The sequence below is a fragment of the Aulonocara sp. 'chitande type north' Nkhata Bay genome, linkage group LG7 (genome assembly GCF_057382095.1).
Source record: "Aulonocara sp. 'chitande type north' Nkhata Bay isolate Kocher_YH1m ecotype deep benthic linkage group LG7, A_spYH_male_GT1.1, whole genome shotgun sequence".
Classification (NCBI taxonomy): domain Eukaryota; kingdom Metazoa; phylum Chordata; class Actinopteri; order Cichliformes; family Cichlidae; genus Aulonocara; species Aulonocara sp. 'chitande type north' Nkhata Bay.
Genome location: NC_141350.1, coordinates 64,872,902 through 64,890,561, shown reverse-complemented (window position 1 = coordinate 64,890,561; position 17,660 = coordinate 64,872,902). Strand labels below are relative to the sequence as shown.

The window sequence follows — 17,660 nt, the reverse complement described above, 5'->3', positions numbered from 1 at the left end:
AACTTGGAAATACCATGCAAGGGATTTCCTTTCTGTCTTTTCTTTTACCCATTTTTTCTGTTTGAGCAGTTTACTGATGTTCCCTTAATATAGCATATGCATAATTTATTGGGTATTTTATTCACACCAGTTTAAGATTGTGATGTCAATTCAGAACAATGTGAGGGCTTGATGATCAGGATGAGTGCACCAAGTGCCCTCTGAATGCCAGCATCACCCCCAGGCTCTTCCAGCAGCCACCAGGCCCAGGATCCTCCAGCAGCCACCAGGCCCAGGCTCTTCCAGCAGCCACCAGGCCCAGGCTCTTCCAGCAGCCACTAGGCCCAGGATCCTCCTGCTCCACCAGGCCCAGGATCCTGCAGCAGCCACCAGGCCCAGGCTCTTCCAGCAGCCACCAGGCCCAGGCTCTTCCAGCAGCCACTAGGCCCAGGCTCTTCCAGCAGCCACCAGGCCCAGGATCCTCCAGCAGCCACCAGGCCCAGGATCCTGCAGCAGCCACCAGGCCCAGGCTCTTCCAGCAGCCACCAGGCCCAGGCTCTTCCAGCAGCCACTAGGCCCAGGATCCTCCTGCTCCACCAGGCCCAGGATCCTCCAGCAGCCACCAGGCCCAGGCTCTTCCAGCAGCCACTAGGCCCAGGATCCTCCTGCTCCACCAGGCCCAGGATCCTCCAGCAGCCACCAGGCCCAGGCTCTTCCAGCAGCCACTAGGCCCAGGATCCTCCTGCTCCACCAGGCCCAGGAGCGTTAAGATGCCGCCTAAGAGGAGCAACGTTAATGAGGAGGAACTGGAGGACATAAAGAAATCCCTAAACTTTATGTCTGAAGAAATAACAACAATTTCAAAACAACAAAAACTGATACTCAATTTAATGGATGATATTAAAGAACTAAGAAGGCAGAGCGAGGAAAAGGACAAGAAGATTGCTATGCTGGAAGGACGGGTGTCAGATCTGGAACAATATTCAAGAGTAAATGATGTGATAGTGACAGGACTGGAAACCAAGCATCAGACATACGCACGGGTAGCAGTAGCAGAGAGAGGGGAGCCACCCGAGCAAGAGCTACGCTCTTTGGAAGAGCAGGTAATGGCCTTCTTTAAAAGCAAAGGTATAGAAATGGACAGTAAAAATATTGAGGGATGCCATCCTCTTCCGAGAAAAAATCAAATACCTGCCATTATCATTCGTTTTGTTAATAGAAAACAGAAAAAAGAACTGCTCAAGCAAGGAAGAAAGCTAAAAGGTACAAATGTTTATTTAAATGAACACCTAATCAAGAAAAATGCAGACATTGCAAGACAAGCAAGAATATTAAGAAAACAGAAGAAAATACAGTCAACTTGGACGTCAGACTGTAAAATATTCATTAAGTTAAATGGAACACCAGAGCAGGCTAAGGTTCTAGTCATCAAAGAGATGACGAAACTAGAAAAATATAACCGATAAATGCAAAGCAGTGCTAAATATGATGTGACCGTCCAAGTGCACAACCAACGCAGATGTCTGACAATTTTCAACTAACAACTCATATAGATATTGAAAATAAGACATTGATGTATGACAGCAACATAGATCCTGATTGTAATTTCTTTAACAATAAGACAAATGAATGCAATTATTATACAAATGAGCAACTTAAAAAGGAATTCAAGGTAGAACAGGGTATAACAATGGTTCACTTTAATAGTCGAAGCTTATATGCAAACTTTCAATCCATCAAAGACTACATAACACAGTTTGAACAGCCATTCAATGTGATAGCCATATCGGAGACCTGGATAACTCCTGGAAAAGAAGAAGACTTTAAAATAAATGGATATGAATTCCTTCATGTAGACAGGATCAACAAGAAAGGAGGTGGGGTGGCACTTTACATTGATAAAAACCTAAAGTACAAAAGAATGGGAAGAATGACAACTGTTATTGATGGAGTGATGGAATGTTTATCAGTGGAAATAATTATAGAAAAAAGGAAAAACCTAATTGTCAGTTGTATATATAGAACACCAGGATCTAAGATTGAGATATTTAAGGATAATATGGAGGACTTATTTACAAATATAAATCAGAAAAGAATGTTTATTTGTGGGGACTTTAATATTGACTTATTGAATCCAAATCATAATAAGAGTACAGAAGAATTTATTGATTCCATGTACAGCATAGGTTTATTTCCACTGATAACAAGACCGACCAGAATAACATCTCATTGTGCAACTCTATTAGATAATATATTTACAAATATAATAGAAGGAAAGATAAAAAGTGGGCTGTTAATCAATGATATAAGTGACCATTTACCAGTCTTTGCATCGTATAATTGCCATTATAAAGTGAACAACGATGGACATAAGATTATTTACAAAAGAATAAGAACAGAGAAGACCTTAAATTGTCTTAGAAATGAACTTTTAAAGCAAGATTGGAATATTGTATATGAACAAACAGAAGTTAATAAAGCTTACGAAGGATTTTTAAGAACATTTAACACATTACTTGATAAAAACTGCCCAGTAATTGAAATCAATAGGAAACACAACTATGCAGGAAGACCATGGATGACAAAAGGACTACAAAATGCCAGCAAAAAAAAGAATACCTTATATCGAGAATTCATAAAAAAGAGAACAATAGAAACTGAAATGAAGTATAAAACTTACAAAAATAAATTAACTAATATAATGAGATCCTGTAAAAGAGAGTATTACATTAAAAGGTTAGAACACAATAAAGATAACACAAGAGATATATGGAATGTATTAAACAGAATAATCAAAAATGAATCAAGGAATAATGATTACCCTGGGTACTTTATAGAAGGGACAAGAAGTATTAATAACATGGAGGAGATAGTAAATGGCTTTAATGAATTCTTCGTAAACATAGGGCCAAAACTGGCAGAAGAAATAAAGGTTGATGGAATAGAAAGGGACACTGGTGAAAATATTGAAAGGAATAGTAGCTCAATGTTTTTAAGAGCAGTGGAAGAGAAAGAGATTTATGACATGGTTAGAGGACTTAAGAACAAAACCAGTACAGACTGGAATGATATTGATATGGTAACGGTAAAGACAGTTATTGATGGTATCGTAAAACCATTAAAATATATATTCAACTTGTCGTTTCAAAAAGGAGTTTTTCCACAAAAAATGAAAGTTGCTAAAGTTATTCCCATTTACAAAACCGGTGAAAGACATCATTTTACAAACTATAGACCAGTGTCAATACTCTCCCAGTTCTCTAAGATACTGGAAAAACTCTTCATAAAAAGATTTGACAGTTTTGTGGAAAAATATGAATTAATGACAGATAGTCAGTATGGGTTCAGAAACAACAGATCAACAGCTTTGGCACTGATAGATTTAATGGAAAAGATAACGGAATGTATGGATAATAAGAGGTACGTGTACTTTTCGGTATTTGAAGTTTTGTTTCAGAAACCAAAACGAAAAAACGATATTTAAAAGAATTTTCATTTTTTTAATTTTTGATAAAGAATAAAATGGGCGAAAATAACTTGTTTTTTCATTCGGTGGTAACAAATAGCCGTCATACACTTAAAATTAGACGTGCTTTTTTGGATTTCTTCGTGATTCAAATAATGAAAGTATACTAGCGCAAAAACAAAAAAATAGACGCATTTTCAATGTCTGAAACGGGAAGTACTTCTTCTGCGCGTTTTTTTATGGCGCGCGCACACCGTCCCCCACACAAGAGATCGACGGCCTTAAAGTTACACTGGAATAAACAGAGGATGGACCATTACGTTGTTTTTAGGAAAACTAAGAGAGTGACACTCCGGGACGAAGACATGACTGCAGAAAAACTGGGTCGCATCTTTCAGGTAGATATGTAAACTTCGCAAACTTTGCTTTCAGCAGTTTTTTTTATGAACGTTATTGTTCTTCCTTACTGCGGAACGGCTAACGTTAACATTTGGTGATTTCATGTAGGCCTACTTTTACTAATACTATGTCTAGCCGTCTTCATTGTGCTAATATGTGAATTGTGCACATGTGCTAATGTGTAAATAGTTATTCATTGACTTTTACCGGCTACTAGCTAATAAGTAAGCCTTTAGAGCCTATTAACCGTGTGCACAGGAGTAACACGTTAGCAGAGCAACGTGATTTACGGAAACTTTTCTTAAACAGGTATCCGCGCATACTCTGTACATCACGGATGATTCAAACGTGGCTATGTTCCCCGGTGCGGTCTCTGGTGTTTTCAGCGCATTAGACCTTACACCCAGAGGTCACTATGAAGTCCACGGAGAAGACATGGAGTCAATTCCAACAGCAGGTTCCAGCGGGCAGCGTTTTGCATTTATGCGAGCACCAGCTGTGGCAGCGTCTGCACCTTCACGTTCACAGCAGGCTACTTCAAGTTCCCCTATGTCCTCCAAAACATTTCAGAGGTAGGATGAGTCTGTGTTCTTGAATATTAAATTACAGAACAGGCAAAATAAAAAGAAACATAAGGTGCATGGATAGTTGAATTGTTAAGAATAGCAAAGCTGTTTTAGTACAATTTGCCTATAGCAATCACTGAATGGATTTGTGGCCTGCTGTCTTTTACAAGATATGTAAAATTATTATGTTTTGTTTTACAGATCAGTGTACTTTGCAGATGTAGTTGGTGGGAGGTTGATTCCCAATAGAATGGTGGTTGTACGATTCCTGGAGTCTGAGGCTACGCTTCAAGGGATAGTAGGAAAAGTGCAAGATGCCATTGGTAATTACAACCCAATAATTTTGACAGATGCACAGGGCAATGCAATTCTGGAGTCGGAGGGCACAACAGGTGAGCCATAATATTACAGCTAAAGCCCATATCTTATGGAGAGACATGTCTTACCAGACTCTTTGTAATATTTATTGGGTAATATGGTATTGGCTTCTAAACAGGTTTCTTTGGTTTTGTTTTTCATCTGTAGGGTCACAGTACTGGAGACAAAATGCACGAAAAATTCTTGCTGTGCCTGAACAAGACTTTAATTGCCTCCAGGGAACAAAGAGGAAGAAACTGAGGTATGTGAATAAATATGTATATACTATAGGATGAACATCAATATAGAAGAATTAATTTGATTTAAATCCTATAATAGCAGTAAGACATCACTACATAAATCATCATCTATCAGTAAGTGATGTGATGTTTCTTTAAGCCAGTAAGTAGCTTTGACATCTGATTATCCATTTTTATTTGTAGCAGCCGTAAAGATGATGACAGTGCCAGTTTGGGAGAAGTGAGTGACAAAATAGAAGAGTTGGTGTTGGCATCTCAAAGTCTGCCAGCTGTCACAGCAGCAATCAAAGAGCTCACTGATCTTGCAGTTGCCCAGAAAGTCACAACCCCCAAGCTGCAGACACTCAAGGAGGGATTTAGCTGCGTGGTTTGTATGAGTATGTTCAAATGTTGCTTAGTAAATACATTACATCTACACTAACATTTTAATTACAATTAAAACAATGTCAAACCACATTCAATCATTACTTTGGACAAACATTTTTTTACCAAACATAGGCTCTTTATTCAGCAGTGTCCATTTAAATACTTAGGCACAGACAATCAAGATGCAGGTCTACTGTAACATAACATTCAAAAGTTTACATGCACATTTAATTTGGGTTCTCCTTGCAATCTTGACTATGAAAGTATAGCTTTTCAAATTGATTACAATGTCAGTATGGGTGACGGTACACTGTTCACAGTAATGTAAAACTAAAAAGTTCACATTTAAAATGGGACTGTAGTTGCATATATTGAATCAAGTACCTGTAACTTTTTCATTTTTCTTGCTTGCTAATTGAGAAAATGTACTGATTTTGCCCCTCATCAATTATAGACAAAAATATAGACAGGGACTTTCTCAGAACAGCGTGAACAAGAGGAATTACAGAATAACCAAAAATATTCTGCATGCTGTCTGTAAATTTATGTCAAGACTGACTTTGAACCTATAGTTTGAACTAAATTCAACATAAATGGATAACAGTCTCACTTATCTGATTTACTTTTGCAGACATCATTGAGGATCCAGTGTTCTCACTGTGCTGCAGAAGCATTATTGGCTGCAAGACATGTGTGGAACAGTGGCAAGAGACATCACAGCACTGTGCAAAATGCAGGGAGAGTAACAACGGAGTTCTACAAATTACTGGTCTAACAGCTGCATTTTCTGTATTGAAATCTTTTTTTGCAGAGGAGTAATGTAGTGTGTACACACAAATGTTTACAGTCAGTTGATTTTTTTTTTGTCTGTTCTGTACAGTTTACAGATGCAGTGGTTCATACATTTCTCTGAGTTATGTTTATGAGACAGAGCAGAGCTTCTTTGTATGGCATAAAGTCACCATTTACGGCTCTAAAAAACAAATGTGAAATATCAGGATATTTTTCTGCAAAATGACTCTCTGTTCTAAGTTTGTCCTGTTCGGTTGTGAAGGGATCAACTCCAAAAGTCGAATATTCTTTGAGTGCAGATCCCAAGTGCTGCCTGTAAAGGTCTGCTGCTTCAAGTGCATTTGGCAAGAGCTCTGGAGAAATTCTTCTTTTACACCCATGTTCTGCAAAGTGATTTGGTATGCCTTTTCCTGTAAAAAATAGAGGAGGTGTTTAAATGTTCATTATCAGGGTTGTAAGCAATCTGACTTTTTTTTTTTTTTTTTTTTACCTGGGATTCTATGAGCATTCCATGATTCTACCACACTTGCAAGACCAATGTTACACAGCTGACAGGTTAGATTGGACACACAGTATCGCACAAGGTTATCCTCCATATCTATCTCCTCCTGGTCCATCAGCTGGAGTAGGGCAGTTTTTAGTGGGTAGTTGACACGGTTGTTGATTTCAGGCCAAATCCTTTCAACTGTGTGGTTCTAAAAGAGTTAAAAGAAACATGTCTTAAATGTACGTAGTAGTACACGTAATAGTATAAGAATTTCAGCTGATGTTAATGGTACTTAAATCTTACTCTTGTGGATGAGGTCTGTAAATAAGGCAGTCTCTCCTGATTGAAGCGATGATGTGACAGCATCTCTTGCATGAACAGTGTTAAATAAAATTCCTTTCCATGGTCTACTCGCACCTGGTCCCACATACCATAGGTGATCACTGCAGGTCTGGTACAGGAAAAATAAAGAACATTTATTAACTATTTTGCTTTAAGACCAGCAAAGGTGTTATTATTTTGAATGTATTCATTCATGTTTTTTTTGGGTAATATTTTAGTTGTAGTAGGACAACATATATTTCTTAAGTTTCTTTGCAATGTCACTGTCATGCTCAGACTTTAGATGTATGTCAGAACAATTGAAAGATATGTGGAAATCCAAGAACCTTGTTCCATTCATAAATGAACACTGATTAATTGCAATAAAGTAGTTAAATGATTCATGTGCAATTCCATTTTATTTATTTTTACATTAATAGAAAATGTTGATCAAAATGTTTGGTAAGTTCTTAATATATTATATTCAGGAACATAACCAGACCCATCTGTTGCATGTCTAATTTAAATTCAAATATTGTAAATTTGGGTGCAGCTCATGTCCAATATGACTAACATGTCCATCAAAACACTTAAGATGAAATAAATGGTTTGAGAGGTTGTATTACCTGAAAACATATTCATAGATGCTCAAGTTGTTTTTGATTGGCATTGTGGAATGACTCACAATCTTTTTACTGAATCCATCTACAGCTAAAACATGGGTGACTCCAAACATTACAAGTTTCTCGTTTTGGTCCAGGTGAACCTTGTGCCCCATGCATTCAGCATGGTACGGTGTGGGATTAAGATTCCGAGCTCCCTTACAAAAAAAAATCACAAAAATAAATGACAGCTGACTGGATAAAGGCAGATTTGATCATACGTTTGAGGAAGAGTCAAGTAACTGTTAAAGCAGGGCGTACATCTGTTAAACAGAATTAGGCCCTACCATTACATGATGTATATCACAAATATGACAAAGAACATTGGAATACAGTTCTAGTGGAAGATTAAATAACATAGGCTACCTGGCGTCTTGCTTCATGATAAGGTTGATGCACCTCTCTTAAAATTGACCCAATTCGTCCCTCTGCAGCATGTACCCCTTTTGTGGACAGATAGCCCTTCATCATTTTGCGGCCATATGTTGGGCCCACCTGTTTAAAATAAAAGATCATGCTACTACTAGAACAACAAATGTAAAGTAGCTTATTCTGAAAGCAAATGTGTAAAGCTAAAGTATTGTGCTAATTAACTGTACAAATACCAGTGAGAGACATCTTTAAAATAACTAACGTTACCCACCACCCGCAAGACGCTAAAACGCGCGGGCGCGCGCACACAGTCTAGACTAACCCCCTTACAACCCAGTTAAGACAACCATACACAGTCATAAGGTGAAGGAAGAAAGTACCTTACCTCATTTATAGCTTGTGTCACCTCAAGCTCCAACCGTGTGTCCGAGAGTCGACAGCTAGTGATTTGCTCAGCACAAAACTTTCTAACATTTCTCGCAGAAAATCCTCTCACTTCCCCGTGTTCATATGACAGACGCTCTGATATAATTTCCGATGACAGGCCTTGTTTTGCCATCTCCATGATCACGTCTGAGTATTTTTCCAACGTCATGATGTCCACACTACAGTGTTTGCCATAAGTTTGCGCATCACTTGTACAGGTTGTTGACCTACTAAAACTTCCGGTTCAGACAAAATAAATAAAGGGCCCTTTCTCGTTCTTTTTTCTTGGGTTTTTCGTTTCTGATGTGCGAAAGGACAAAATGAAAAAAACAATTGTTTTACGTTTTTCATTTTAGCTTTTTAAGTTGAGAATTAAATAAGTGTCTCATTTTCTTTTTTAAATTATACTTTCTGAAACGAAACTTCAAATACCGAAAAGTACACGGACCCGTAATGGTGTTGCGGTTCTTTTTTGGTTGTTTTTTTGTTTTGTTTTGGTTTGTTGTTTTTCCATAACTTGTGTATCTGCAAATATACACATTCTGTATTTTTCATATGAAAGAAACTATACTGTGGTGGGGCTTGCTAATTTCTTGTTTTTGATTTATGTATGTTATGTTTTGTTTTACTTCATATGTTTATATGTTTCATATGTTGTTTGTTTAATTTAAGACAAAAAAAAATTAAATGAATGAGAGGTAAAACTTGAGGGGGTAGGGACAAATAAGTAAATACTTCAGCCTACTCCTTTTCAAACAAATAATGGAATGATATTTTGTAATGATTGTGAAGGCACATGTTTGAAATGTTTGAAATAAAAATGAACTGAACTGAACTGAACTGAATTTGAGTAAAAAATGTTGTAAGATTTAGAGCTTTAATTTTACTCATGGTCTAGGGCTAAGGTTTTACGGTTCACGTTGGAATTAGGGGGGTAAGAAGAGAAAAATAGAAACACAGAAAGAAAGGAAGAAGAAACACAAGGGTAAAAAAAAAAGATTTATGAAGTGAGGCAAATTCTTGCAACACCACAGTCGCTGGATGATCTGCTAAGAATATGCTTTAATGCAGGAACAAATAACAAGCTTATGTTTCAACTAGGGTGCCTTCCTCTCTTTTGTGCTCGCGTTTATTAACATTTTTGCCAACCTAGGACTGTCTTGTCAAGGAGGGGGCCACTGGGGTGGTCAGCAAACTTGGTAGCGCCCCTGTGCAGAAGAACAACACAAGACATTATTTAGAATCAGAATCAGAATCAGAATGGGTTTTATTGCCAAATGTTGAGCAGGTTTACAACATTAGGAAATTGCTGCATGAGATCATGAGCCTTCCCAGTAACTATGTTAATGTGCCATGTGTGTAAATCTGTTCTTTTTTTAAATGGCGCATTGCAACATTCAGGCATTAATCTAACACACTAACATGGATTTATCAACGGCTGTATTTTCAGACATTTCAAGTTTCAAGACGTGAGTCTAACCATTGTATGGTCATCTTGATGCATGCTCTATCATCCAGGTAAGTAAATCTCTGAAAGTTGATTCTGTTCATCTGGATGTAGCGTTTTCTGTGGGAGAAACGTTTTTCCTGTGCAAGGCTCCAGATGCCTTCATTGTGAAGCAACTCCAGTCCGCCGACAGGTCTCGCACGCAACAGCTGCTGCTCCGACGTGCTAAGGTCACTAGCTGGGTTACGCCATGTCGGACGTTCTGTGAGGCGCTTTTGTGATATTTAATTGATTTTTTATTTCTCGCCGATATCTGATCCAGTAATTTAGGTCAGGATCGGACCGATACTGGATACTGTATATAGGATCAGCCCATCTTTCACCCAGACTGCAGGAAAGGCCCCCCAATCACTAGATCATACCAGAATGAAGACAGGTCTGAATTTGCTCATTGTGTTTCTGAAAGACGTTTTTGGCTTTTATAAAATCATTGAAATGCACGACAGAAACAATCCCATTTTTAACAAAAGTACTGCATTAACTGCTTTATGATCAGATGTTTTGAGGCCTCAGACATAATGATCATGTCTGGAGAGATGTTTTTACAATGTACTGTGGGAACTTTAGCCGTTTACCCAGGTCAGCCTGTAGCTGCCAATCAGAGGCTGTGTTGAGGAGGCCAATTGTACAGACTAGGATTCAAGAATACGCTGAACCAGCACACTGAAGACAGCATAGATGGTTTGCACTAGATCTTCATATGTATTTTTTGTAAGTACGACAGAGAGAGTATGACAGAGATATGCTAATTGTTGGATGAATAATGATCCACACAGTCGATGTTCCCCATGATTTTAGATAACAAATGGTTGTCTGTCTCTGTGTTAGCCCTCCGACAGACCTGTACTCCGCTTTTCACCCTGTGACAGGCTTCAGCCTCCCACCGGTGACCTTGAATTGGATAAGCGGAAGAAGATGGATGGATGCCATGTTTTTTGTACTACAAATCAAACATTAAATAACAGTCATCTCATGATTTTCTTCAATATAGATACACCATAAATAATAGTAATAATAATAACACACACAAAGTTAAAAAGTAGCACTTTTTGAAGGAAAATTCCACAAGAGACTCGTGTCTAAATAATGTACCAAATTACTGTAATCATAAACCACCTACACAGAAAAATAGTACACCCACCACAGCACAGCAAACTAACCTGTTTATTCAGCACTGAACCGGTTTTCCTGCAACCTCGGAATATCACAAGCAACTATAAAGCTCAGTTTGTTTTGCAGGGTGTTTAACAAAAGGGGAAAAAAACATAACTGCATATCATACAGATCAAATATCTGATTTACAAAATGAGCAACTGATGTGTAATATTTAACTTTACAGTTTATTTAATGCTCTTGAGCAGTCCTTACCTTTAAATACAACCTGTCTTGTTCCTCTCCTGTTACATGGAGTAGAAGGTAGCCGAGAGATATTTGTGCAGAAATGTGGGAAGTAAAAAGTTGCCAGAAAAAGAAATGCTCAAGTAAAGTATAGATACCTGGAAATTCTGCTTAAGTACAGTAATGGAGTATTTGCCTTTTGTTACTTCCCACCTCTGGCTTTGGCATCTCTACGGGCGGTATTCCGGCACGGACAGTGAGAAATACATGTTGATTTGTTTTACTTGAGCTTGTTGGTCTGTATGTATGAATTTGCTGGAAAGTGTTGCAAAGGCTTTTTAAAATTGTATTTTATTTTCACGAGTTCATCAAAAGCTTATTGACAAAGAATGTTTCATTTGAGTGGAGGGAAAACATTTGAGTGAAGGACATTTTCCTTCAAAAAATATTGTGGATTGTTTTATAAAGTTTAATAAAATATGAATTATTTTCATCAAACTCTTGAATTTGGATATCATTTCCAAAAATTCACTAATTCAGATATTTCCCACCAGAAGTGACGCATCAAAACTTCTAGATGTGATCGACTAAAGTCTCCCAACATGGGTTAGTTTACCTGCCCTTTCTTAGACCAGCACTAAGCTCTTAATTGCATTGCATCCTGGCTCCATTTAAGTGTCTGAGGCTCTTAAATTGCTCTTAAAGTGCCCTTTGTGCAACACAAACATGTAATTTCTGTCTGTCAAGACACCAGCATTAATGAAATGTGTCAGTCAGTGTAATGATTCATTATGACAGAATAACAAGTACAGATTAACTCATTATTACATGTTTGCATTCTGTTTCTATTTCACTCTGTAAGACAAGTCAGTCAGAAACTGTATAGGAATAAGAAGGAAGATAAGATTAATTGATAGCTGTATTTACAGACATTTCACTTTTATTTGTTACACATTCAATAGAGCAAAGTCCCTCACTCTGTGCACACTTCTGTGAAAAAGAAGCTCGGTTCAGTTCATTTGTGCTCTGTTTTATGAAAATCCCAGTATTATTCTGGGACCTGAAGCACACAGTGTTGCAGACACGTGAATTCTATAATTTGTTTGAATATAGTCCAGACATTCATTTTCCTCCCTTTGGTAGTACTTTTTTTCTTTTTTGAGGTGACAGGGATTAGATATGGCACTTCTTACAGGTGACTCTTATTACCGGTTAAGATGTTATTTTTAAAGTTGAACTTCTTTTGTTATAAGTAAAAAACAGCGTTAATTCTGCAACAGTGTGAACAAAGCCAATTAATAATGCTGTCAATAAATATGCAGTAAAACATCCATCTATCCATTCGCTTCCGCTTATCCTTTTCAGGGTCGCGGGGGGCGCTGGAGCCTATCCCAGCTGTAAGAGGTGGGGTTCACCCTGGACAGAGGCAGGGCTAACACATAGACATAGACAACCATTCGCGCTCACATTCACTCCCGCATTCACACCTATGGGCAATTTAGAGTTTCCAGTTAACCTATCTCCACTAAGTGGATGTCTTTGGACTGTGGGAGGAAGCCAGAGTTCCTGGAGAGAACCCACACAAACACGGGGAGAACATGCAAACTCCACACAGAAAAACCTCTGCCTGCAGTAAAACATAATAGTATAAATGAAAATACAATCAGAGAATCAGAAAGGGTTTTATTGCCAAATGTTGAGCAGGTTTACAACATTAGGAAATTGCTGCGGTGCTTCAGTGCAAACATACTGTCATAAATTACGCTTAAATAGACATGAAAAAATAAAAATAAGAATAAGAATTAAAAGTGCTACGTAGAAAGATATATACATGAGTGCAGGTGGTGATCAGTGCCAAACATGGAATGATGCAGTGAACACAGCGTAGGGTCATGTGTTAGTGGTGGGAACAGTCGTACGTTTATTGTTCATGTGTCCAACAGCAGAGGGGAAGAAACTGTTCTTATGGCGAGAGGTTCTGGTGCGAATGGACCGGAGCCTCCTGCCTGAGGGGAGCAGGTCAAACAGACTGTGTCCAGGGTGAGAAGGGTCAGCTGAGATCCGAGCTGCACGCCCCAGTGTCCTGGAGGTGTACAGGTCCTGCAGAGATGGGAGTCTGCAGCCAATCACCTTCTCAGCAGAGCGCACAACACGCTGCAGTCTCTGTTTGTCACTGATAGTGGCTCCAGCGTACCACACGGTGATGGAGGAGGTGAGGATGGACTCGATGATTGCAGTGTAGAATGGACTACTTGCACTAGGGCATGTGACGTATTTCTGTTTCCAAATACTACCGCTTGGGCGTTTCCGGTATGTTTGTTTATCTGTCGGTAGCTATGCTAATGTCCCTTCAGAATGAGTATAAAAAGGAAAGTATTTAAAACAGAACATTTTCAAAAACAGGAGAAGAAATACTCCGAGCATTGCTGTGTCTTATTTTGTTCGGCTTCAGCCAAATTTAACGGCATACTAAGTTTTCATGGCTTTCCGACCCATTCCGACTTGAGAAGACAATGGCTGGTAAACATACGCCGGGATCATTTCACGATTACCTCTCACACCAGGCTCTGCTGCAGACACTTTGCCAGTGATCAACTCATAGAGCCAACAACCCTCGATGGTCGAAGGCGGCTTATTAAAGGTGCTGTACCAACACTTTTTGAGTGGAATGGCTATAAAGTTGAACCACCGCGGCGTAGTGTTTGGGAGAGAACGGAGCGACGCCCTGAACTAGTTCGTCTTACAAGAGATCATGACTACTGCTCAGTCCCCGAGCCGTCTGCATTGGACATACAGTGGGGCAAAAAAGTATTTAGTCAGCCACCGATTGTGCAAGTTCCCCCACTTAAAATGATGACAGAGGTCAGTAATTTGCACCAGAGGTACACTTCAACTGTGAGAGACAGAATGTGAAAAAAAAATCCATGAATCCACATGGTAGGATTTGTAAAGAATTTATTCGTAAATCAGGGTGGAAAATAAGTATTTGGTCACCTCAAACAAGGAAAATCTCTGGCTCTCACAGACCTGTAACGTCTTCTGTAAGAAGCTTTTCTGTCCCCCACGCGTTACCTGTATGAATGGCACCTGTTTGAACTCATCATCTGTATAAAAGACACCTGTCCACAGCCTCAAACAGTCAGACTCCAAACTCCGCCATGGCCAAGACCAAAGAGCTTTCGAAGGACACCAGGAAAAGTATTGTAGACCTGCACCAGACTGGGAAGAGTGAATCTACAATAGGCAAGCAGCTTGGTGTGAAAAAATCAACTGTGGGAGCAATCATCAGAAAATGGAAGACATACAAGACCACTGATAATCTCCCTCGATCTGGGGCTCCACGCAAGATCTCATCCCGTGGGGTCAAAATGATCATGAGAACGGTGAGCAAAGATCCCAGAACCACACGGGGGGACCTGGTGAATGACCTGCAGAGAGCTGGGACCAAAGTAACAAAGGTCACCATCAGTAACACACTACAACGGCAGGGAATCAAATCCCGCAGTGCCAGACGTGTTCCGCTGCTGAAGCCAGTGCATGTCCAGGCCCGTCTGAAGTTTGCCAGAGAGCACATGGATGATACAGCAGAGGATTGGGAGAATGTCATGTGGTCAGATGAAACCAAAGTAGAACTTTTTGGTATAAACTCAACTCGTCGTGTTTGGAGGAAGACTAATACTGAGTTGCATCCCAAGAACACCATACCTACTGTGAAGCATGGGGGTGGAAACATCATGCTATGGGGCTGTTTTTCTGCCAAGGGGACAGGATGACTGATCCGTGTTAAGGACAGAATGAATGGGGCCATGTATCGTGAGATTTTGAGCCAAAACCTCCTTCCATCAGTGAGAACTTTGAAGATGAAACGAGGCTGGGTCTTCCAACATGACAAAGATCCAAAACACACCGCCCGGGCAACAAAGGAGTGGCTCCGTAAGAAGCATTTGAAAGTCCTGGAGTGGCCTAGCCAGTCTCCAGACCTCAACCCCATAGAAAATCTGTGGCGGGAGTTGAAAGTCCGTGTTGCTCGGCGACAGCCCCAAAACATCACTGCTCTCGAGAAGATCTGCATGGAGGAATGGGCCAAAATACCAGCTACTGTGTGTGCAAACCTGGTAAAGACCTATAGTAAACGTTTGACCTCTGTTATTGCCAACAAAGGTTATGTTACAAAGTATTGAGTTGTATTTTTGTTATTGACCAAATACTTATTTTCCACCCTGATTTACGAATAAATTCTTTACAAATCCTACCATGTGGATTCATGGATTTTTTTTTCACATTCTGTCTCTCACAGTTGAAGTGTACCTCTGGTGCAAATTACTGACCTCTGTCATCATTTTAGGTGGGGGAACTTGCACAATTGGTGGCTGACTAAATACTTTTTTGCCCCACTGTATCTGCATCAGCTGCAGAAGACCTGTTCAAAGACGTGGAGACTCTGAGGAAGGAAATACAGGAGTTACGTGTCCAGCGAGAATTTGGGTTACAGCTTTTTGCTGGCTCCAACACTGACATCCGATTCTATACCAGGTACACCTAAGTTCTATTCAAGCTAACTGTTTAAAATATACCAAGGTCACCATCAGTTAAATTTCAAGTGTTTCCAGTCTGTTACGTTTCGGTGTTGTCAGTGTGTTGTTTTTGGCGTGACTGTTATGCGTTTCCTGTTTTACTTTGAAAGTCTGTGTTATCTTAGTGTTTTCAGTTTACGTTTCCCTGTCTCGTCAGTTCTGAGTTGCCCCAGCTGTGTTTCCCTCTTGTTGTCCATTTTCCTGATTGCTCCCTCTAGGTATTTAAACCCTGTGTTTCAGTGTGTCATGGTCGCGATCTCCCCCGTGTTGTAAATAGTTTGGTGTTTTGTTGTAAATAAATAGTTTGTTTTAAATAGCTGTAAATAGATTTGTCGATACTTTCGTTTTGGGATTTTGGTGGTGAGCTTTAGTGGGGGGTTTTTTTGTGTGTTTTTTTTTTTTCTTTATTTTTACTTTTTTCGTGTTGCACTCCGGTTGCCTAGGCCGGGGTGTAACAAGTCTTAATGAAACACAATAGAAATTTACTTTTTCTCTGCTGACTGTATGTTTCATGTAGATGCTTTAGTATTTAAACGATATCCTAATGCTACAGATAAAATACAACACCAAATAGACTCTTAATCAGACTATTTTATACAGCATACCATTAGCATATTTGTCACAGTTTATTTTATGCCAATGTTGGATGTTAATTAATGATTGACACGATGTATGTCTCTCTCGTGAATAGATTTCCAAGCTATGCTCATTTGATGGCATTTTGGTTTTTGATTGAGCCTTGCAGCTATAAAATGATCCGGGTTTCAAGAGCCAAGTCAGCTGCCAATCGGAACGAAGAAGTGTTGACACCTGCACGCACATCAACGGTAGGTTATGGGTTTGTTGGTAGTTAGAACTAGAGGTGTAATGTTATTGTATTTATGTACAATAACATTACATAATGTACAATAGCATACATACACAGGTGTATGTATGCTAGACTCAGTATCCTACATACATACACCTGTGTACTACAGCACCTCATTGTTTACCCCATGGTACAGTATGGTATGCATAACCATTACAAAACATTTAGCCAAGAAAAGCATAATTTTACTAGTTCATAGCTTAAGGAGTAACATTTTCCCTTTTGTTTTCACCTTCCAGAGGCAGCTGCTACAGCCAATTGACGAGTTTTTTCCTTTTCCTGGTTTTCCTGTCAGTTGGTTTGAAGGAGCGGGACCTGGCACACCGATTTAACATACACCAGTCCACAGTTAGCCGCATTATTGCAACATGGACTTCTTAGCTGACAATACTTAATTACAGAACTGGTACTTGAGTGCTGATAGTTGAGTTTAAGTTACTGATAATTCAAATTCATTGCAAATGTTGAATGTTAATACTTTTTAATTATACTACTATATTACTATTCAGATTCAACAAAATTGTTTATCAAAATTATAAAGTAAATCACTAAATCGTTTTAAAATCATAAGTGACTTTGTGCTTTTGTAACATCAAAAATACCATTTGTCATTTTCTTCATTCAGTTGTGTTATTGTCTAAATGTATATCAGTATGCTAGGCATGGAGTTTTAAATACCATGTAAATAAGTTCTACACAAATTCAATGTTTTGTGTGTTTTTAAAAAATGAAATTGATGCCATTGCTTAAATAACAGTTTATTGATTTCACATAAAAGTAACATGTAACAACAAAATAATTCATGAAATACATTGCAAATAAAACATCAGTTATTTTGTTCCAGCAAGCCTGAAGGATCTGTTTTTCTTTTTGCTATGTTTTCACTGTTCATTTTTCCAAACACAGGTATCTTGGCATAT

At 39.0% G+C, this 17,660-nt stretch overlaps 4 protein-coding genes across 4 annotated transcripts; 3 read left to right on the top strand and 1 right to left on the bottom strand.

Annotated features, from left to right (window-relative positions):
- Positions 1-675: 675 nt before the first annotated feature.
- Positions 676-1,445, top strand: LOC147326632 (uncharacterized). Its single transcript, XM_086297797.1, has one exon. The coding sequence runs from the start codon at positions 750-752 to the stop codon at positions 1,443-1,445; it is 696 nt and encodes a 231-aa protein (XP_086153923.1). The 5' UTR covers positions 676-749.
- Positions 1,446-3,443: 1,998 nt separating this feature from the next.
- On the top strand, positions 3,444-7,840 carry LOC147326631 (uncharacterized). The gene is made up of 6 exons (XM_086301963.1): positions 3,444-3,843; positions 4,154-4,416; positions 4,612-4,802; positions 4,936-5,029; positions 5,211-5,404; positions 6,025-7,840. The coding sequence occupies exons 1-6, from the start codon at positions 3,646-3,648 to the stop codon at positions 6,210-6,212; spliced, it is 1,128 nt and encodes a 375-aa protein (XP_086158089.1). The 5' UTR covers positions 3,444-3,645; the 3' UTR covers positions 6,213-7,840.
- Positions 3,943-8,890, bottom strand: LOC147326630 (uncharacterized). The gene is made up of 6 exons (XM_086301961.1): positions 8,413-8,890; positions 8,022-8,150; positions 7,620-7,813; positions 6,976-7,123; positions 6,676-6,880; positions 3,943-6,595 (listed from the first exon to the last, which is right to left on the bottom strand). The coding sequence occupies exons 1-6, from the start codon at positions 8,620-8,622 to the stop codon at positions 6,291-6,293; spliced, it is 1,191 nt and encodes a 396-aa protein (XP_086158087.1). The 5' UTR covers positions 8,623-8,890; the 3' UTR covers positions 3,943-6,290.
- A 4,763-nt stretch (positions 8,891-13,653) lies between these two features.
- Positions 13,654-17,072, top strand: LOC147326629 (uncharacterized). Its single transcript, XM_086302636.1, has 4 exons — positions 13,654-14,089; positions 15,696-15,831; positions 16,564-16,699; positions 16,980-17,072. The coding sequence occupies exons 1-4, from the start codon at positions 13,654-13,656 to the stop codon at positions 17,070-17,072; spliced, it is 801 nt and encodes a 266-aa protein (XP_086158762.1).
- The last annotated feature ends 588 nt before the right edge of the window (positions 17,073-17,660 follow it).